Genomic DNA, 23,078 nt, shown 5'->3' with positions numbered 1-23,078 from the left:
CATAAATCGTTATAAAGACCACTAAAGTCTACTAAAATGGAGCGCTGTCTGGCTATACAAAGTGGGGTATTATCATTGGGGGGTTTTTTTAGATGTTAAATCAGATGTGAAATCCTTAAAACTGCTTTTCTTTTTAGGTTTTGAAAAGGATTCCTTTTTTCCCCTTCTGCAGTCGGCCAACTGCTAAAGCCATTTTTCATTGATTAGTTTTCACAGATGAATTTTAAAACCACCACAGATGATACCCCACAATTCTTTGGGGGAATAGAAAAGACCTCCCTAAATCCACCATAGACCAGTTTGTATCCATTATTTCTACTCCCTGGCAGCAAATCAATAATATTTTTCATGTGAATACAATGAAACAAGCTGTTGCGGTGCATTCTTCCTTCTTTGGGAGGTCTGCAACCCCTGTGGAAGGTTGGGGGGAGGGGGGGACTATCGAAAGCACATATCAACCAACATTTAATCTAGTTGATCATGTAAACACTTCTTTTCAAAGTGTTAACCACCAAAGCAGTGCTAAAACATGGAATCCCACATTGCTTGCTAGAACTGCTTGTGTATACAGCAGGAGTGAAGAAAGTAAGACATATTTATGACATGTACTTGACTTGCAACACAGTCTATTAGTAAATTTTGTTTGAAGAAGCACAATTGTAAGTTGACATGGAAATACTTTGGACTTATAGACAGGGGAAAAGTGCTACCTGAAAGGAGTTATCCAATTGCAAAGACTAAAGGTATAAGCACAGCTTGGGCGTGAAGAACCCCAGCTCAGAATTGAGCAAGTTCACCAAAGTGAATTGGGCAGAACCAGAAAATTAGCCAGTTGAGTAAATGCCTCACTTTCTTTGAGCTTTAGTTTCCATATCTGAATAGTCTAGGGAGAAAAGAGTCCTAATATTTTTTATTTTATTTACTTTTTATTTTATTTTATTTATTCTTTTATTTAAGATGTTCTAATGCAGTGCTCAAACCACAATCTTATATAGTTCTCAAGCACTGGGTACATGTAAATGTCAGGATTACCTTAAATGTACATTCTATTTGTAGCAGTCATTCCATAAACATGTAATCATTATCAAAAGGTATCAGATATTCATTGTCTAAAGTCCTTTGATATCTGTGACTTCCCAATTTAAAGTTGTTCATATTCCACCTCCACACCTTATTTTTCTCCTTTAGTACTCATTTTCTCTGGCCCAATACATAATTTGCTTACTTAAATTTGTTCATTGCCTGCCTCCCCTCACTAAAATATAGCTTCCACAAAGACAGGGGTATATGTCGTGTTGCTCTAACCCAATGCTTAGAACAGTGCGACACACTTGGTCAGTGCTCAATAAATATCTCTTGAATGAATAAATATCTTTTCTCAGATTTTACAATGCCTAGTTAGAGTCAAGATTATCTTTATTTTACACTTGAAATTGAGGCTGAGAGAAGTCAGAGAATTTATTCAAGATTACCCAGCTAGTAGAGACGGAGCCAGAATCCAAGCCCAGGTGGGTCTGACTTCTAGTCCATCTGTTTTCTACGACATCCATCTGCTTTTCCTGCCATTTGCAGTTTTTCTGCTCATGAACCTCACCAATTCTACGTCTCAATTGGGGCCTGCTGTTCTATGAAACATTCGAAGATTGAGTACTGCGTTTACAGGAAAGATGTCCTCTTTGCTTCCGGCCCACCTCACTGTAAGGTTGGGAAGCTCAGTGTGAACAGAGGGTGGGAGCAGGCCACAGAAGGGAAGGAGCGTAACCAAGTAAATACTTTCAAATAATCAGACATTTTCTAAGGTGTGTATAGATAAATATTTGCAGAAACCTTTTTAAGGTTTTTTTTCCCAGAAGATCTTTTATGAGCCCTTTAAAACCTGTTTCCCTCCTTTTTTTTTTTGGTCAAACCATTGAACCATGGCTCATGCTAAGGTTATATAAACTCTTCTACTGAATGAATGGAAATGGTTGACTCAATTCTCTGGTTTGCTTTTGTGTGATCTGTTTCTGGTAAGCAGTCATTTTTTTTTTTTTTCTTTTAATTCTAGTCTGTTGTGTGCATATTTACATAACAATCTTCTATTGTTTCAAAGAAGTATAAAAGGCCAAAGAAGAGACTGGTAAGCTATGTCAAATGAAATCTGTGAAATGTCAACTGCAGATCAGCAGCTGGGGGACACGGTTGGTCCTAGAAAAGATTTTGGAAGTTCTCTCTTCTGGCTCTTGGGCACTGCTGTAACTCAGAGTAAATTAGAGTGATGTCATCTTGTCCTGACGTAATGGGGGAATGAGATATTCCACAGGAGAAAAATTGTAAATCACTGCAATTTATACTCAGCATCAAAATTTTTTGTGTATTTATTTCAGCTTCAAAAATTTTTAATTCACCTTCTTTGGATTAAAAAGAAATCTCTTTAACTGTTTTGGGCAGCATATTCAGATCATATTTATTTTGGTGTGCATGTTAAAGAAAGAAGGTTGGAAAATAGGTGAGGACACTAAGATGATGGGGTTCTGACCGCCCCCCACCTTCAACAATAAGAATGTTTTTCATTTTGCTTAGTGAGCTTCTGTTTAAGTGTGCATCTTTTTTGTTTGTTTACTTGCTTCTGTAGTAAATGGCTGCAAACTACTCAAATTTCTTGAGTCCTTTTGGCTTTTTAGATAACATTCTGGCATCCCTCTTGCTGTGAGTGGTCAGTGATTGTTTTCAGATGCTCCCAGGGCCTTGTCTCTGACGGTAGGACTCTCTTCCACCTTCTCCACTCCTCTCTTGCCCCCTCACCCCTGAATTTAATTTGCTATTTCTAGTCTACTATGAGCAGGTTAACAAGTAACCAAGTTTATAAAAATTGTTTCAATTAACAGTGAGAATGTGAGAGATTTTTTGATAAAATACCGTGTAATGTTTCTAGGCAGTATGAAATTAATTCTATGTGCTGTCCTTGAAAATCACACTTATACACTCACTTCTTACGCTGGACCTTTTAGTGCTGAATTCTTATTTATTTACTTGTTCCTAGCAGTTGTCTGGATAATGAAGATCACATCTTGTCACTTTTGATCTTTTCTCTATACATGTAAAAGTTACAATTTATGTACTAATTCTCTTCTTTCCAAATCAAAGAGCACTTTAGGTGTACATTTATTTCACGTAGAATAATTCATATTTAAATTTTTATTAATACTTTATATGGGGTGATATGCTATATTTTGAAATTATATTTACTTTATACCATATAATGTCATTTATTTGAATAACATGGAGAAAAATCCAGTGTGAATTAGCAAAAAGCAAAATGTAGAGTAGGCATTATTGAAGGCTTTAGGAGGCATTGTTTCATTCACCTCAGATTTCTGAGATAAGTAATGCTAAAACCTTGGTGTGTATCATACCACATTTTTTTTCATTGTTCAACATTGCTATTACATTAAGTAATACATGGTAGTCAAGAGAGCATGGCCAGGGTTTGAATGCGTGAATGAATAGATAAAAATGATTTGTAATTAGCGTGCAATTATGTAGACTCTCTAGATAGGTAGATACATAGATAAATAATTTATGTGTGGAGATATAATGTATATATAGATTGTAGAGTCTATTATATAGAATGTATATTCCAGATGACTCCTAAAATGCTCAAATGATTTCTATTCTTTTAGTTGGTTGAATTCTTCCCCTTTTTTGTAGGTAGTGACCATAATTCACTCCATAGCCATATCCTCCCAAATTATAAAAAATAAGGTTTTATATTATAATCTTTGCGTCCTTCCCCTCCCCCATCCACCTTTTCTACTCTTTGTTAATCAAATCCTTGTTTATGAGGCAGACTTGCTGTGCTGTGGGAGTGGGGAATTGTGAAACAAAATGGTTCTCCTCTGTCAAGCCAATGATGTCATACTTCTAAATACTACAACATGCCCCATTCCACACAACTCTGCCCCATTAGTCCCCAATAGAAAGGAAAGATGGCAGAAATACCAGAAGAAAAGGCAGGAAAACCATCTAGAGCATGTTACATCCTTTTTTCCCAAATGAAGAAATAGAATTAGGAAGCCAGTCAAAGGATCCTACTGCTTTGCCCAAAAAACAGAATTGTGATGCCAGTGATGGCTACTTAGCAGTAACATAGGCTGCCTTACAATTCAAATCCTCCCTCCCTGGGGGTCTCCTGCCCACAGGATTTCGGCGTTGAGTAGTAGAGTGGACTCCTGGTAGCCCTAAGGTCTGTGATCCCATAGTTCCTCATCCCTTTCCCGCAACCTCAGAGCAGCTTGCGAGACACATTAAGGACATGTTCCCCAAGAAAATAGCCTCCATATGAGGAATCCTGGCATACGAGTTTTTACTGGATATTCTCAGGGCAGTGCCAGGATTCCTTCGTTGTGTTTTCTCTCAAGGACATTCAGCACGTCTTTTCAGGCTAATTCCAATTAAGATGATATGCTTGGAAAATGTATATTTACCCAGCACAGGACACACAGTTACTATTCTCTTTCAACAGAGTGAGAATGTAAATTATTGATTAAGCAGACATCTTAACCCAGCAAGATTGTTTAAGCCTCCTCTGACTCCTCTTCTCCAGGGGTTAACTAGTCCAAATCCTTCCTTCTTGGTTCCTACCTCACCCTCTTACACAGCCTCACCATTCATCAGTAAGGGGAAAGCACAAAGAGCATGGGATTTCATCCCGTGGTTTCTTACTGCTGCAATACCGGTGTAGAAGCTCTGTCTTATTAAATATTCTGAGTCAGAGCATTGTGAATTACTTTATAAACTTGACTGGTTCATCCTCCCTTTGTGCCGTCTATGGGCCTACACAAAGCACAGCAAAGTGAAGTGGCTTGTTCCTGTGAAGTGAGTGGTATAAACAGATAGTGGCTTCTACACATTAGTGTAAGATAAAGCCTGTCTTCCTAAATGGTATAAGAACAAGCCATTGAAAGTTTTCAACTTACTGGGCCTTTTTGGGGAAACTAAACAATTCATTACTAAGACATTTGTCCCCCGAATTATTTTGCTGCTTCATTCACTTCATTGATAGAGTCTCTACTCCTTTCTCAACCACGTTTGTGCCAGCCCTCTACTAAACTGGCAAATCAAGTATCACTACGAAGCCTATGGACATTGCTGAACTTTAGCCTTTTTCTCACAAGTACACTTTCCCTTCAATGTTAGAAATTATAAATTGTTATTTTAAACCTAGTGAGTCAGATCCTAACAATTTTCCCTTAGAATTAGGAGATCAGTGGACAGTTATCTATCTTATATCTCTGGTTAGTTGACGGTGTCACCTTATTTAAACACCTGTATGTCCCCCTTCAGAAACTACCGAAAGTGTTATTGTGATTGGCACATGTGACTGCAAAAGATGTCCCACATCGTATTCCTGTTACACCCTGGGCAGTGTTCTTTGCCAAGCACAGAATCCACGCAGATCTCTTGGGTTCTGGGTTTCAAACCACACTTGACCTTTGAGGTTTAAGTTAATTTATTCTTGGCAAAAGAAAATGTATTGTTTAAAAAGAATAGGATTAGAGAGGCTTATAATAAAGACTTGTAACACTTCTTGGACCTCAGATATGTCTTACAGAACAAAATGTTTATGAGCTAAGTGTAAATGAATCAGAAACATACGGATCAAATTTCCCCTAAAATGCAAACAGATTTAAAAATTAGCAGAAAAGGGGTCTGGAAAAAGATGTGCTTTGAATTTCACTAAACCCAGAGTATTTAAAATGCATTTTAAGAAGCTTGACAAATCCAAACTGTGACTAGATTTCCCCTTTGTTGATCTCTTTTATTCCCTCAATATCTCAATTGAGAAGTCAGTGGTTAAAAATGGGAGAAAAAAGTCTTAAAGATCTTTCTTAAAAGAGCTTTTGGTCATACTCCTATATAGCCAGAATGGGAAATTAGAACTGGGCTTTGCAGAGTTTGTCTTTGCTCCTGCTGTTTTTTCTCCTTCATGTTGCCTTTTATAATTGTTTTCTCAGGTTTGCACCTTCTGCTCCATCTCCTCACCACATCAGCCCCCGGAGAGTTCCAGCTCCTTCTTCAATAATGCAGAGAACACAGCCTCCCCATACCCAGCAGCCGTCAGGATCACACCTGAAGTCTTATCAGCCAGAAACAAACTCTTCATTTCAACCAAATGGAATCCATGTCCATGGTGAGTGAGGAGCTGTCAGTCCCTTGAGTTTTAAAAAGTGATGTTGTGCTGTTGCTTTTAATCAAGAGTCTTAGTTACCAGTTGTGGATTTCAAATGTTCTGTTATACACCATTATTTGGCTTTTATGACTTTGCTCTAAAATTTCACACTTAATCAGCAGGAAATCTTACAGTGTTTTCTTGGCTTTGACTCTAAGATGCTACGACTTGTGACACTCCAAAGTGGTCAGCCTAAGGTGATTATCCATTCATTGACCCAGGACAGCTCATAGACAGGCCCTAGCAACAGCATCTTGTTTCCTAAACGGTGAACAGTCATATGGAAGAGAATAACAGGAATTCTTTTGCCCATGCATACCTTTCCTCTCATAGGTCTTTGCCCCCATTCCCATATGCCCAGATACTCTCCATCCTTCAAGGCCCAAGTGAAATGACATGTCCTCTCTGAAGCCTTTCCTGATCCCCTACCTCTAAACTCTGATTGCACATCACCTGTATCTCTTTGATAGTACTTATGCTCTCTCTACCTTGTAATGTACTTCTCCGTAAGTAAAACTTGTCTTTAATATTAATGTGTAAACTTCTTTCTGAGGTCAGAATTTTCTGGCCCATTGTCATTTCCCTTAGAGAACTTAGCACAGTTCTTCACATGTTGTAAAGACACATAGATATTTGTTAGGTGCGTGGAGGAAGAAAAGGAGGGAGGGAGACAAGAGAAATCATGATGCAAATCTTGTGTTTAACTCAGAATATGCATGGAGAACTAAGTCTGGCTTAATTTATTTTCTTTATTTAAACTCATTTTGCTGACCTGGGCAGATATGTTAGTGAACATCCAAAGAAAGTCAAATTGCCAAATCATATAGACTCAAACTACACATGGCCTTTTACTTCTTGGGGGCAGTGAGAACTTCTATGTAAGTAGAAGGGATATTGTCCATTTAGTTTGAGTGTTTTAGCTCCTTCTGAAAGCTATGATTCTCCTCCATCTGCCTCTTGCTGATTCCTGAATTTGCTCCATGTGAGTTATTACTTGAAATTAATGGATGGTATCCCCAAAGAAATCTAAATCAGTATTCCAGCTGAGTATGAATAACTTCCTGAGATGGAAGAATCAAGCAGCACTATGGAGTTAGGCTTGGATAAGAACATCAAAGTATGGGTCTGGACAGCCAAAGAGGAGACAATGTGGAGAGAGTGGCAGCTGTAGGAAGGAAGGGAAAGACCCTGAAAAGCCCAGAGCCACTGGCTCTGGCTCAAAATTCCATCCATCTCTTCTCCCCATTCCCTGAGTGTAGTCATATAAACCTTCTGTCCCCGACTAAACTTGGGCTTCCACCATTCTTTGGGTCTGTGGTAATTTTTACCTTCTTCTGTTGGTAAATTTCTTCTCAAGCTTTAGTTATATATTTATTCAACCAAGAAATATTTCTTGAGTGCCTACTATGTGAAAGCAATGCTTGTGTGAGAAAAACAAACAGCATGCTCCCGTCTGAGTGGGGCCTCCCAGTCCAGATAAGGAGCTTGTCTAATATGGAGGAGATCCAAGTTGCCTGTGCTGTGAAGCCGCCCTCACCTGCAGGCAGGAGGTGGACAACGTAAGTGTGGGCTTTGTGGAATACAGAATAGGTCCTTGATCCTAAGATACATGATTTTTACCTTCACTTCAACATCACTGAAAGCTGACCATATGTCAGTCAGTGGCATCACATAATTGGCAATGATTTTTCTTTCTTCATTGTATAGAATAATGGAGCATTTCACAGTCAGTGGTGTCATAGTTCCAATGAAATGCAGCATAACATGCTTTGATTACAACTGTGAAACACATTTTAAAAATTCAAAAATTAACCTATGTGTAGAGGAAAAATTGGAAGGAAATTCTCCAAAACATTAACAGTTTTTTTAATCACAGTGGTAGAATAATGGGTGATTCCTTTCCTCTTTTTTCTGCTTTCAAAAGAAATTTTTTTTGTTTGTTTTGTTTTGTTTTTTTTTGGAGGAAGATTAGCCCTCAGCTAACTACTGCCAGTCCTCCTCTTTTTGCTGAGGAAGCCTGGCTCTGAGCTAACATCCGTGCCCATCTTCCTCTAGTTTATACGTGGGACGCCTACCACAGCATGGCTGCCAAGCAGTGCCATGTCCGCAACCGGGATCCGAACCAGCGAACCCCGGGCCGCCGAGAAGCGGAACGTGCGAACTTAACCGCTGCGCCACCGGGCCGGCCCCTTCAAAAGAAATTTTAAAAGAGATTTTGGAATTAGACCAATTTTAATGGAAACACCAGTCTACTCAACTGTGTGACTCTGGACAAATTATTGAACCTGGATTCACATTCATTAGATGAAGAGAGTCTTACCTACTTTCTCTCATCAGTCATCATGAGGATTTGACAAGAAAAGCATCTGGCAGAGTAGGAGCTTAATTAATTTAATGCTCTTCCTTCTACTCCCTTTCTTTTCTTTATCAAACTCTTTGAGAATAGGAATAATGTTTGTAGCCCCAGGGCAACCAGAATACTTGGTACAAAGTAGGCATTTAGTAAATATTTACTGAATAGGTGATTGGCACTCTCTCATTAAACAAATGATAGGGAAACTAGAGGACACAGAAAATGGGATCTACCTTACCATTTTGCCCTACCTCTTGGCAAAAGAGTCTTTTCCCACATTTCTCTTTTTTACTGAAATAATGAATATATTGTCAACTTGAGATTGTTAGTTTTTTTTCTAACTTTCACTTTGTAATTGTTAAAAATTCCATGGCCAATGAGAAACTGCTAATAGCAGCCCTAAAAATAAATGCATATGACAAGCCTTTCTGGAAGAGATCAGGGTATAGTTATACAAATTGAGAAATCATGCTTTCTCCCAGAAGATGGGCAAGTAGCTGCTGTGATAAGCTTGCAAAGGGAGTGTCCATGCATTAGCCACTGGGCCACTGATAGGAGTTAAGGGGTAGGGATCCAGATGCAGCCTTGCAGAGCCCTCCTCCATGCATTTTTCTGAAAATGTTTTTCCAGAACTTTCTAGGCACAAGCATTTCTCATCAACTGCTCCTTAGGATAAGGACCAAATTGATCTAACATTTTTCAAGTAGGTGATACAGTGCTAGGAGTGAGAAGCGTTCAAGACCTTCTAAATGAGTTGCAGTTATTGGCCATGCCTTTCAGCTTTGGCTGGACTAGTTTGCTGGGTGGCATTATACAGCATCTTGGTGACAGGGATCTTCATCCCCTAATAAAACTAGACTTTTAAAGCCCCAAGCAGTGTCAGGGTTGCTAACACGATAGCTAGAGTCAGTGTTTGTTCTCTCTTTCAAGAAGTTCATGGCTTTAATGAGCGTCATCACCCCCTTCCTCTCTGTACTCCCGGGTAGAGGTCAGAGAAAAATGTCATGACTGTATTTTTAGAGATGGGAACTGAGACATAGAAGAATATAAAATGTCTAGGCATTGCTGCCTTGGCAAAGTACACAGGCATCTTTAACAAGAGGTCCACATTTCCAAGCCACATTCTTAATCTACATGTTTCTAAGTCCAAGACACACCAAAATAAATATGCATTTATATCTTTCCATGGGAAATATTTTGCCTGTAAATACTGTTGCATTACATAGTATCATGCAATACCGTGATATGAGTATTACATCATGAAAGGTTAGAACTCAGAGGAACCTTGGTCTTACAGAAAGAAAATGAGGACCATTGAGTTTTGTTCATGCCATACTAATTGATGCAGAGCTCAGACGTTGTGTGCTCAATGTATATTTTTATTAATAAATGTTTTGTAAAAGGCATTCTTTGAAAAGATTAATAGAACTGCTTTTTAAAGTTCCCTCACCTAGTGAATGACCCCAGGACAAGAGCTCAATTTTGTTGATTCTGCATCTGCTTCATGCATTCATACTGCCTTCATTAGTAAGGTGGATAAGGTGTCATTTCTTTTAATGTTGCAATGTTGATAGCATTTACAAGTTTAGCATTTATTCTGTTTGGGTGGCATCTCCAAGGCAACTTCTCAGTACATTTTAGTCTTTTATTTTAGCTGTAAACATAAGGGCAGCTCTTTCCAGTCATGTAGGCTTGTTCTTCGGTCTTTTCTTTCTCTTTAGGGCCATTCTCTTGCCCAGGCAAGCTTCAGAATTTTGCCTGGATTAGTTGCCTGAGAGTTGATATTTGCACATTTTGTTATGGTACTAATGGATAATTTCTTTTGAAATGCCCTATTCACTCCAGGCTGTTAGAATGCTATGGGAATTCCTAGAACAGCATTTTCACAACCTTCCTACTTCTGGACACATCTAGGAGAGGCCAAGTTCAATTCAGCAAATGTTTACTGGTCACGCACTATGTGCCAGGCAAACATTTAATCAATGCACTGTGATACATGCAATCATAGAAGGTATCAGAATCACCCAGTTTATTCAGAGGAATAAGGTGTCAGAGAAGGGTACCTGGAGGTGACTCTTGAATAGAGTTTTGAAGATAAATAGTTCATGGGGAAGGCCAAGTGGGCAGAGGCATTCCAGGCAAGGGGAAGCAAAGTGCCCAGGAAAGAACACAAATAACAGTGTGGCTTGTGCCTAGAGAGAAGAGCCAAAGGCAGTTTTAGTATGGCCGGGATGTACAGCTTAAGCCATGGAGTAGAGGGTGAGAAGACTGGAGAACCAGCAAGGCCAGATCATAAAGGGGTTTGGGGCCAAGCTAGGTGAAATGCTACTGAGTGAAGAAGCCAGCCTGGTATTTTAGAAAAGTCAGCGTTGTCTAGAGAATGGAATGGGAGAGGTAGGAACATTACATCCTACCTGTTGGGATTCTATTGGACTGCATGTGTAGAACACCCAAACAACAGTCTCTTAAATGAACAGTCCAGTTCACTCAGATGCAACTGGTAAATAGGAGAATGATGTCAGAATAATGTGGAATTGTGTTTGTTCACATATAATCTTTCCTAGGCAAGAGGAACTGGAATAGCAAAGGAAGAAGAAAATGAAAAAGCCCTCAGCCTAGCTGCCGTACAGGCAGGAGCCTTTTCATCTCTCTTTTAATAAAATTGGAATTGAGCGAAACCCTAGACACTCCCACCCCAGAGAAAGGTACACCCAGCCTTGCACGGCCCTCAGCTAATGGCAGATCATAATCTTTCCTATGTGCTGCTTCTATCACCTGTTGTCTCAGTTCCTGCAAGCCAGCGTTTCCAGTTGACAGTTTTGTGCATTTTCGATAACCACTGAGGAGCCTCTAGCCACACACAGCTGGCTGCCCAAATTCCCTCTTGATAACTCTGTTACTGCTGTAGTGAGAAGGTTTCCTAGATCTTGAGCGGTCTGTCCCAATCGTAGTTTTCCCAAAGAGCCTCTTATTTGTAATACACATTTGTACAGAGCACAAGACTTTTCGGGATTTGTTTATCGTGTTATACTAGCACGCCTACTATTTAGGTTCACTCTTCTCATGTGACAAAACGTCTAACAGTAAACAGTGTGGGTGGAGGAGCAGCCCCAAGGAGCCAACAGTGTGCCAGACTCCTCCTAGCTTTCTGCTTTGCCATCTTTAATGGGTGGCTTCCATCCTCCTGATCACAGTATGGATGTTGATGTTCTACATATCTTGTCCCAGTTTCAGGCAGAGGACAGGGGGAAGAGTGAAGGACAAGTGTACCCCAAGCTGAGTCACATGGCTACCCTCACATGCGAGGGAGTCTAGGAAGACAGGTATTTTAGTGCATTGCCATGCTTAACAAAATTGAGGTTCTATTAATAATATTTATTGGATAGGCACACTGCAGGGTCTGCCAAACGTTCTCTGGGACAGTTTTCTAATCTGTGAAATGGAACTATCTCCCAGATTCATTCACACTGATTGCCTCTTGGAAATCAATGGTAAAGCCTAGAGGCCTTTTTCTGAGGGGTCTGCCCCATTTATGCCCCTCTCCCCCATTCCCATAGGTTTCTATACTGACAAGCGCTTGCTCTTATTTTCACCTCTCTGGAGTTGCCAGTTGCCAACGCAAAGATTTCCATCATCCATGATCCAGTCATTAGATTTCATTAGGAAAACACCATGAAGCTGCCTCCCCAGCCTGGGCCATTTGATATCAAGGCAGCAGCAGTGGGAAGTGGGAGCCTTCTCTGTTGGTCCCGGCTCCTGTGGTTCATAAGCTGTCTTTCTCATGATTTAAAGCGTGCCCTGCCTGCAGGCCCTGAAGATGCAGACCAGTCAGTTCCGAGACAATGGTGGCATTTTCCCGCCTCAGTATGGAGCAGTAAGCTTGTCAGCCCAGTTCAAATTGACTGCATTGGGAAACAAAAGGTTTCCAGCCACCAACAGGCCTCCAAGAACAAAACATGTTGTAAATAGCTTGTCCTAGCAAACAGCCAAGTCATCTTTCAAGCTGAAAAAATTTCAGAGCATTAATATTTAAACGGAATGTGGTGGCAGGTACAAGTTTAACTTCTTCCTCTGTCGTCGGCTGTTTACTTACAGTGATTGTGCAATGGTACTTTCCAGAAGAGTCCTATGGGTCACCACCACGACTGATCTCATTTCTGGGGGTTTATAGTGTTAAATGTTTAAAGGTTATTTTTTTAAGGGCAAATTGTAGAGACAATAAACATTCTCCCCTCCCACAGGAAGTTTAGTCACATCTGCATCTGGGAGGTTGGGAAATAATAAAGTAGTAAGTCTAGAAGTTGTCTTGCTTATGTGTCACAACTTCCCCTTGAAATCTCAGGAAGACAAATGAGATTGGCTGTAAATCAACAGTGTAACAGTCTGCACTGAGAAAGTTGTGACATAGTCACGAGGAGAATGAGCCATATTATTCTGATGTTATCAGCTCATGTTCTCATCAGTAGTCATAATCAGGAATAATTCTTGGTATAAGCCATGATGTTATTAATGCTTGTATAGTGCTAGGAGTTGATGATTAGATCCAGAGAAATTCTTAATTACGCTTATACACTTAATTACTACAAAATTACCTCAAGAGCAGTTTTACATAACTAGTACTTTATAAATTCTGACAGTGTGCTAATTCGATAAAACAAAAATTAAACTGAGGTGTGTATTCAGGGTGCAATCAGCCTTTCACCATGTTGGGTTTTGTGGGAGGGGTGTAAGATGGTCATCTTAATCAGAAGAGCCGTTGAGTGATTGATTATGAAAACGACTGAACTGTGAATAATCTACGTATGTAATTATGCATCTACACACAAGCATGCACACACACAGATTAAACCCATATATCAATAAGGATATTAAGATGACTGAATCAACTAAGCATCACTACATTGTAAGTTTCCTCAGGACAAAAACTGTATCCTCCCACAATGTTTTGCTCATAGTAAATGCTTAATAAAAGTTTGCTGAATAAATATAAATTGAGTAAAAAGGAGAGGAAGAGGAGGAGAGGGATTTTTGCTCATGGCTTCTTGGACTGATTGATGGAGCCATTTGCCTTGGCAAAAATGTGACTTGGAGTCAGTTCTCAGGGCCCCTCTTTTCTCTGGGCTCCTGTTTTCCTGTCCCTCTCTTCAGATGTCCAGTGCCTGCCAACTGCCTGAGACCTCTCCCCAGAGGAAATAGGATGATCTGATGATTCCCTTATACGTTAAGGTATCTTTAATATAGCACTCCTTCTCACGCATATTTTCACAGCTGGTACTGAGTGCTGGGTAGTGAAATTCCGAGCAGTGGCAGCCCTGTGGAAGAGGTATTTTGAAGCATTCCCAGGGCCCGTAGATACAAATCCCTTGTTTCCAAAAGCGCTTCTCAGTTTTAAAAGTGTTCACAGACACTAGCTTGCATATTCTCAAATTGGTCATATTACCTCAGAAGAAGAGGTTACCAGAAGAGGAAATTGGGATTTGTCCAAGGTGATACAGGAAGAGAAACAATGAGCCGTGGGAAAAAAGTAGGTAGAAAGACTTTGGAGTCAGGCAGATCTGAATTGGAATCTTATGAGCTAGTCATGCAAAGTCCTGACTTTAAATGCAGCTTCCTGACTCTTAATAGGGGGATAATGATGCCTCTCTTTCAGAGTTGGTATAAGAACAAGAAAGAATGCCTAGCCCACAGTAGATGGTCAGTTAGTTAGAGCTATTATTGTTCTTATTTTTCTACTCTTTACGAGATACGGGGTGCTCTGGATACCTCCACTTATTTGTTTAATCTTCACAATAACATTAATAAAAATATGAATGTACTCTAGCCTCCCAAGTGAGACTGAGAGATTAAGCACCTCGCCCTAAGTCACGCAACGCACCAGGTGAATCTCAGAGCTGGTGTTATAAACATAGTCTGACCCCAAGGCCCACACTCAATCTCCTTCCTGATGGTGCCTGTAGATAGAATACTATGGAAGTTTTTAGTTACTTGGGATTTATTTTTGTGTGAAGGTTAAGTGTGGAACCATTAAAGATGAGGTTCCTTACAGGACTAAACTTCTGCCAGCAATACACGTACTACGATTCATGAGACGGAGTGATTTCCCACCACCCACTTGGTCTCATGTTTTTGCACACTGATTCCTGAAGATGTTTGTCTTTTTGTTGTGTGTCAGGCAGTGTGGTGAGTGCTTACAGTGCCCTTTCTCATTAATCCTCAGAACAACACTATAAAGAGGCATTTTTTACTCCCATTTTAGAGATGAGGAATCTGAATCACTCAAATGTTAAGTGGCTTGCCCAAGATTTCTTAATCTCGAAATGGTGGAGCTGGAAACTACACCCAGGATCATCTGACAGCAGAGTGTAGGCTCTTCATCGGTGGATATGTGCCACTGCCAGTGTGGGGGAGGGGTGTGTGTGTGACTGTGTGTGTCTGTGCACATGCTCTCATGTGCCGTGTTTGCTCAAGCACCTGCATGCTGGGGAAGACTGTTTGGAAGCCTGATTACTACAGCAACAAACCAGCGATACTGGACTCTTAGCACAGTCCTTAAATGCAGTTTAAAAGTTCTTACTGACTTTTTAAATTAGAAAAGAAACAATTTACCTGTTCATTTTTTAAAAGTTGTTTAGGGTCCTTAAGCTTATAAAGAGTTTAAGTTATGCGCAGCCTTATGCTCACCTTCAGTCCAGCACCCAAAGGTAATGACTGTTAAGATTGGTAAGTATTCTTTTAGACCTTTTTGAATGCTTATAGAAATGAAGTGTATGTGTGTACGTGTGCTTACATATACTTGTACATATATATATGTAAACACACATGCTCTGTTATAAAAATGGCCTCACTTTTCTGCGTTTTATTTTTTATTTATTTTTTTCTGCCTTTTATCTCCCCAAACCCCCACTGTACACAGTTGTATATCTTAGTTTCATGTCCTTCTAGTTGTGGGATGTGGGACGCCACCTCAACGTGGCCTGATGAGTGGTGCCATGTCCACGCCCAGGATCCAAACCCTGGGCCGCCGCAGCAGAGCGCACGAACTTAACCACTCGGCCACAGAGCCGGCCCCATCTGCATTTTATTTTATGGCTTTTTTTTTAATTTGACAAAATATATACTTTTGATTTCTAGGTCAATGTATATAGATCAACTCCTTTTTTTTATTGTATAGTACTTACAGGAAGAGGTCATCATTTTTTAATCATTTGCCTATTGATAGACATTTATAGTTTTTTCATGTTTTGTTTTTATTAACAATGCTATATTAAATCTTCTCATGTTTATATGTGTGTTTACACAGACATTCTCACACAAATATATATCACTTTGCATACTTTCTTTAGGAAATATTTCTGAAAGAGAAATTGCCGGATTAATGGCTCTGCACACTTTACAGTTGGAGAGGTGCTGCCATATATTCCTCCACAAAGGCTGCGCCAGGTTCAGCTCTCAGCAGCAGTGCATTACAATACCCATCACCCCGCACTACATACTGTCAGTCGTTTTAATTCTTGCCAATTTATACAGCAAAGTTGTTTTGGTTTTTCCTTTGGTTAGTAATGTGATTGACCATCTTTTCTTATTTTTCTTGAGCTGTAACGGTAGATTCGTTATAACAGAGATTAAGTAACACAAAGTACTACTTGCGTATTTAAATTATTATTAAGGAATTTGCCTGCTCTTTCACCCTGCCAGTCAAGCCGTGTCATTTGCAGCATGACAGTTTGTTTTCCTAACTGAAACTCAAAAAATTGTTGAAGAGAAGGAAAACATCCAGAAAATTTCTATTTCATTGACTATTGTGACCTCTCTGTCAATTAACTTAAAAACATCATAGAAAAGTGTTTAATGAACATTATTACAGATTTAGTGCTTCGTCATTCTTTTGGGGAAGTACAGACATTTTTAACAGAAGCAAATGTTCTGTCTTATATCTGAAATTCATGAAGTTTAGCCTCTAATGAATGGAGCTCTTAAAATCAAGTTCAAATTTTTCTTATAAGTCTATTTTAGGGACTGCTCAGTTGGACTCTTCAGGACTGAACATATTAATGGCAATCTGTGTCATGTAATTCGTGTATTTTAGTTGGAATTTTCCTTGTAAATATGATAAGTAATTGATGTTAGAAGAAAAAAAATGTGAATAGTTGTGGGTGGAGATTCCTTAAAATACAGGGACCCCCCTCCCCCATCTGGAACATCTAGGTTATTGGTAACGAGGCCACTGTGTTAATAAAACTGAACAACAACAATAAGACATCAGAACTGGCTTCATCTGTGCCTATTCAGAGCATCTGGGCTCAGACCATGGTGCAAAAAATCCCAGTTTCCTTAGAATTCCTAGTTAGTTTATTTACAATTGTGAGTACTCTTTCTGATTACAGAAATTTTCTCTCTCTAGCTAGATTGTTCTGACTAAACTCTCCATTTCATTCTTTTGCAAGGTCTTTGAGAACTAGACCTTGTAAAGATGCGAGTCTGTTGAAGTAAAAACATTCAAGCATTTTTCTAGATCATTTTAAGTGTAACAACCTGGCCTCCCCTCCCACATTCCTCCACCAAACCCCATCTCACATCACACATCCCAAAGCAAAACCTTTACTTCAAGTTCTTAAATTTTCTCATCATTATGGCAAAATGATTCAGAGGATCTGGATTACCCAAGTGCTTACCCAGGGTCTTTTGTATCTGTGGATCTGAGCGGATGCAGCGTTTTTATCAATACCATTGAGGTCTGTGACAGTATCTATGTTTATACTGCAATATAAATAGCACCTTAGGTACAAAATTTGTATCAGTGTCTGGTAACTATAAAAAAACTGCTCAATAAAATATGTGTTGAATGAATATCTGAATCCTCATTATCACTTTTTAAAGAGAATAGGAGATATATTTCTGCCTCTATTTAGAGATAACACTCAGAGAAGTTGATTAAGCTCCTTGACCTAGGGATGGTTTCCTAAAAGAGTGCAAGATGTCCTGTGGATGAGTTGAGTTGCTTAATTCTGGTCACTCTTCTTTTCTCTTCAGGTTCAGTGGCTCTTTGGCATCCAGCAGAAAGGGTGGCTTGGGGCAGCAAAACTCTGCAGGTCATCTGAACAGGGCCAATCATATTTTCATCATCTTTGTTTCTTCCTCCATTAAAAAAATTTCAGTGTTAGAAAGGGAAGTTACTTTATTTTCTGAAACTCTGATAGGCTATTGTGTATAAGCTTCATAGATCAGAATCTCTGACCTCAGTTGTGGTCCCTCTCACCATCAGTAGTATTTTCACCACAGGCTCTAGCTGTGGGTGTCATTCACTCATTCATTTATTCATTCTCAAATATTCATCTCCTACTATGTACTAGGTCCTGTTTGGGGTGCTAAAGCTACATCAATATTAAAAACAGACAAAAGTCCTTGCCCATCCTGAGCTTAATCTAAGGGGTGATTCTTGGCAAGCAAAGCCTTTGAACTCAAAAGTGAGAGACTATTCCTCACTGTCTGTGTGTAGACAGAGAATCATGTCATCTATTTATTCCCTGTAGCACTTGGCACATTTTGAGATGCCTAATACATACTTAAAAATCAAGAGTTTGGTGTAGAATGGAATGAGATTAAGCAGGAAAGAAAAGACCCTATAGACTAGACACACCAGTGGGTGGAAATCTGTCTGTCTAGCTGGAAGGGCGGAGCAGAGACTGCAGGTTATAAATTGGGTTATCCAGACTAGTAGTCAACGTCCACAAGGTCTGACAAGATAAAAAGGAAAGTTTCCTGGTGGCCAGATGGAAGGAGGTGACAGGTATCCTAGGATCCAGTGACATTCTTCAGGTGTCACAAATGTAACATCCACTCTGCTATCTCAAACCCACTTACATAGATTTCTGTACTTTTTTACTTCAAGCCCAGATTTCATCTCAACATAATATTCTAGACAGTAGATTTTGGGGAGGCCTCAAGTATGTAATAGGGACTTAGCTGTGAGACAAGAGGTTCAGCAGGAGAAAGAATCAAGCCATTGGTGCAAGTGTGAGATGGGGCCTACTCTTAGAGAGATTAGAGTGCTGGAAAATTGTATAATCACAGACTTGGATTCAGAGAAGCAAGAAGTCACCCAGTTAGTGGAGCGGATATAATGTGGGAGTTTGATTATAGATGGACAACAGAAGTCTAGGCCACAAGATCAGTATGGGGCCAACAGAAAGACCAAGACTTCTGAGTCACTCAAATAAGGTACCATGATTTCACCTTGACCAAGAACTGACATGTAAGAGAAGGGCACTGGGGTGGGGAGGGAGGTCATCTTGATCCATATCTGCTGAGAGTGTAATCCAAATTCACTTTAGGACTGTCCTCATCCCTTTATTCCCAATAACACCCAGAGTCCAGCAGAAAGGGCTGGGTCCCAGCCAGGGGGAAGAGATGCCCATTGGAAGAGCTCTCCTCCCCTGTTTCAAATGAAATCAGAGTTGTTCTTTTTTTTCCTACTGGTATTTCATTTGGAAAACTTTCAGAAGATTAAAAAATCATCTAAAGATCTTAGAACCTCTCATTCTTTAACATAAGAAATACCTGATTAAACACGAAGATTTCCAGACCCTTCACCCAGACGTTCTGATTCACCACGTCTGCCGCAGAGGCAGCGTGGAGCTGAGGCCGTGGCACCCACCGTAAGAATCACTGGCCTTTAGTGTAGGACTCAGTGCCCCCTCACCACCGTCCCCCAGTCAGAGGTAATCCAAAGGAAGCAACTGGCCAGTGGCTAAGGAAATAAATATTCTCCAGCTTGCTTCTCCCTTTACCTCCTGGGGAAGTCTTGTAAACTCAGCACAACCTAAAAGCTATAGAGAGCCAGGACAGGCTCTCACGGACCTCAGTGGGGGCTACGGCACTTCTCTTTAACGTCCCTTCTGATCTCTGTCTGGAATCCTCTTCACTGCCAGACTTTTCTTACAGCAAAGCTTGCTTGGAACGACAAGGGCAGATAGAATTAAATCTTCGGTCTTTGACATGCTTCCCTTCTTCTGCTTTAGGCTCAAGTAATCCTGAGCCAATGAGTCGCTCGTGAGCTCTGTGGAGCAGAGTTTGACACAACTATGGGCAGATTTACCTGTGTACTCAGAGAAGGTAGGGTGATTAGTAACACCAGGCTTACAATGAGACAGTCAGGGCTAGATTTTCAGTGGGTTTTACTATTTGCAAAATATTTTCACACTTATGATTTCATTTGATCCTTGCAGCCACCCAGTAGGGGGACTATACCAGCAACAGAGTGGCCCCATCTCACAGAGATCCCCAAGTCATTCTTACCAACCTTGACCAGTGGTTAAGGTGTTCACTTCGCAAGGCCATCAGACCCAGAATGTCCAAATCCTTGACCCTTCATTCTGGGACTTACATGTATCCAGGATTTTTCAGTCCCAGGCAGGTGATGGCATGTGGGTGGCAACTCATGGGCAACTGAGCAGTGAATCCCTTTCATTCGTTTCTCTTCCTACTGTGAGGATTATGCTGCCACATGAGTATGATTATGCCCCTTTTACAAATAGGGAGTCATAGGCTCAGAGAAGCTATGGTTTCTTTAAGGCCACACAGCCAGAAAATGGCAAAGCTGGCTTTCAAACCTATCTCAGACTCCTCAAGTCTTCTGGTTTTGAGAGTCTCTATTTTATGTAATTTCCAAATGTGCATTATCACTGTCAAGATTTACTGAACCGTTTTACTATAACTGTATATACCCACACATGGCAATTACTGAGACACATTGCAATTAGTTTACTTTGGCAGCTTATCATTTTGAGAATTTGGAAGCCATAGGCCACCACACGTTAGGGTTTTGGGTGGGTTGAAGATATTTAAATGAAAATTGATTACTTCTTTTAACGGAGAGTGTTTTACACACACCTTCCTTCTCGCTCTGCTTTTTCCCATTTCCTTTTTGTCCCTTTCAGCAACATGCTCTGCCCACTCCCATCCCCTTATTCCAACCTTTGCAGACATCAGTAGCAAACCGTCTCCCTCTTCCCCTACTCTACCCCTGGAAATGAATCACAACTCCACGGGCAAGACTGTGGCTCAGTCATAAATGCTGTTGGTAGCTTGCTCAGACCGGGTGGGGTGCTGTGAGGGGCTCAAGCAGAGGAGAGCATCCCGAGTGTTCAGAGAGCATCTCACTGTGGCCTGCGAGCTGGTGGCAGAAGCTATAGATGAAAATAGTCCCTCCTCTTGGAACCAGGTGGACTTTCTAACTAAAAGCCCCCATGCTGCAACCCATCTGACCGAGGGCAAGGGGACCAGGAGGTTACTCCAGCGGTTGGCTTTTGAACGACTGTCATGGGGTTCCTTCAATCAGAATGTGCCTAAGTGGAATTTTAAGGGTTATTATTTCCATTATTTCCCTCTTTCTTAGTACAGTAGTTGCTTAAATGTCAGTCGTAAATAGCTCGAGTGCTTTGCAAGCTGGTTCAGTTCTCAGCCCGAAGAAAAATCTGTCTTCCTAACACAGTCTGTGAGCTGTTCCTGCAGCGTCCCCATTTATAGACTCCGTATTAAAATGAAGAGGCAGTTTCTCCATCACTCCCAAGGAGGAAGCTTAGTAGAGTTCTAGCTAGATGAAGACCTGTATGATGTCGATGGCCAAGATCAGGAGTCAAGGCAAAAAACGACAACCAAATTGTGGAGATTTCACTTTTAAGAGCAGTATCATTTTATACTTAAGGGTGGTAGATTATGAGAGAAAAATTGCTTAAGAATTGCTTGTGTGTTATATAGAATCTATACTTCTAAGTTTATGTCATGGTAATAGTAATTACTGCTGTTTACTGAGGGCCTACTACATGTCAGAGAATGTACTAGATGCTTTTATAAACACTCATATATAATGTTTTCCTCAACCCTATAAAATAGGTATTATTTTGAAATAAAATGAGGCTCAAGAAGGAAAACAATTTATCCAAAGACACACAGTTGGTTAATGGGTTATCCAGTTTTCAAACCCAGATCCAAGTTGTTCATGCAATGGATGGAAATAAAATAGTGATAAAATCAGAAAATTGGCCAAAAGAAATTTCTGAAATGTCTGTTTCTATTCTTGAGGGTTTTTAGAATTTTTCAGTGATTAGGTGATTTCATCAATTTTATTAATTAATTTAATGCTCTTTTCCCTAATGAAAATGTTTGTACTTTATGAAATGTTGATCCAGTCTGAGTACTTTGCCTATGATCTGGCAGCAAGGGATCTCAACAAAAACGGCAGGATTTTGTTTCAGTGAATTTGGTCCATGAGCTTCTGCCCTGTGGTCTGTGTGAACTGTGTCACCATACAGACCCGAGTGTGAGTCCGAGTTCTGAAACTTGGTAGCTATGAGGATTTGGGTAAGTTATTTTCACTTTTCTCTTTCTTTGTCTAAAACTGGGGACAATACTACTTAACTCAAAAGTTGTTTTAAGGATGATTTTCTGTGTAAAACACCTAGGACAATGCCTGTCTTGGAGCAAATAAATATTAGTTCCTTTTTTTCCTTCTGTCAGAATTCTCTTGAGTGGCTGGTATAACACCAACCAAAATGTTCTACGACAATTCCAAAGTAAGGGGACTGGAAATGAGAAAGCTCTAGACTTGGAAGGAGATTGCATGACGACTGGTTTAGTTCTGCTGCCTGTTTGTTTTAAGATAAAGGCTACATCCATGAATAATTCAAATATCTGAATGGTTAGAAATATTAAAATGGTTGTATGAATTTTCCACTTTTCTGTTATTTGCGTGGTACCAAGTAAATGAAACATTGGTTATAAAGGCAAGAGATGCAACAGCTCCTCTGCTTCTATCTCTGTCTATAAAATGGGAACATTTGTTTGAATCACCTGCTTATAATACAGGAATGTCTGGGGGCTGGCCCAGTGGCATGGTAGTGAATTTCATGCACTCTGCTTTGGCGGCTCGGGTTTTGTGTATTCAGATCCCAGGTGCAGACCTACACACTGCGCATCAAGCCATGTTGTGGCAGCGTCCCACATACAGAATAGAGGATGACTGACACAGATGTTAGCTCAGGGACAATCTTCCTCAAGCAAAAAGAGGAAGATTGGCAATGGGTGTTAGCTCAGGGCCAACCTTCCTCACCAAAAACAAAAAGAAACACAGGAATGTCCAGTGACTACCTAAAAAGGAATCTTAAAAGTTTTCTAATACTAAGGTAGCATGTGAGTAGTAAGTGGATGATTCCCTGGCCTTTCTCTGAGCAAAGTTGACGTGCATAAAATCAGGCTGAGAAGATGTGACACCAAAGATCATACCAGAGACTTAACCTATGTTTGCCTCTTTTCTTCTCATTGGCTTGTGTCATGGATTACAGAACGTATTCAAGGGGGCAGCTCAGAGAGTAAGAGGAAATGCACAAAGAGCCATGAGAGTGTTGGAGAAGGAGAAATTAGGGGAGCCAAAGGGAGGAGAATCATGGATCTTGCTTCTGTGTCCCTGAGCCTGGAGCTCTCTGAGCTGAGCCCTCCCATTCATCACTTTGGCTCATC

At 40.3% G+C, this 23,078-nt stretch overlaps 1 protein-coding gene across 3 annotated transcripts in view; it reads left to right on the top strand.

Moving 5' to 3' along the window:
* Window positions 1-23,078, top strand: part of GLIS3 (GLIS family zinc finger 3) — a 445,549-nt gene that overhangs the window by 410,177 nt on the left and 12,294 nt on the right. For all 3 annotated transcript variants that reach the window (XM_046665009.1, XM_046665010.1, XM_046665011.1), the window contains one exon: window positions 5,997-6,172. In XM_046665009.1, coding sequence (XP_046520965.1) covers window positions 5,997-6,172 — 176 coding nt within the window. The remainder of the gene's footprint in view (window positions 1-5,996; window positions 6,173-23,078) is intronic.

This window comes from Equus quagga, chromosome 6, assembly GCF_021613505.1.
Source record: "Equus quagga isolate Etosha38 chromosome 6, UCLA_HA_Equagga_1.0, whole genome shotgun sequence".
NCBI lineage: Eukaryota > Metazoa > Chordata > Mammalia > Perissodactyla > Equidae > Equus > Equus quagga.
Note: the sequence above shows the minus strand (reverse complement) of the source record. Positions and strands in the feature narration are given on the sequence as shown.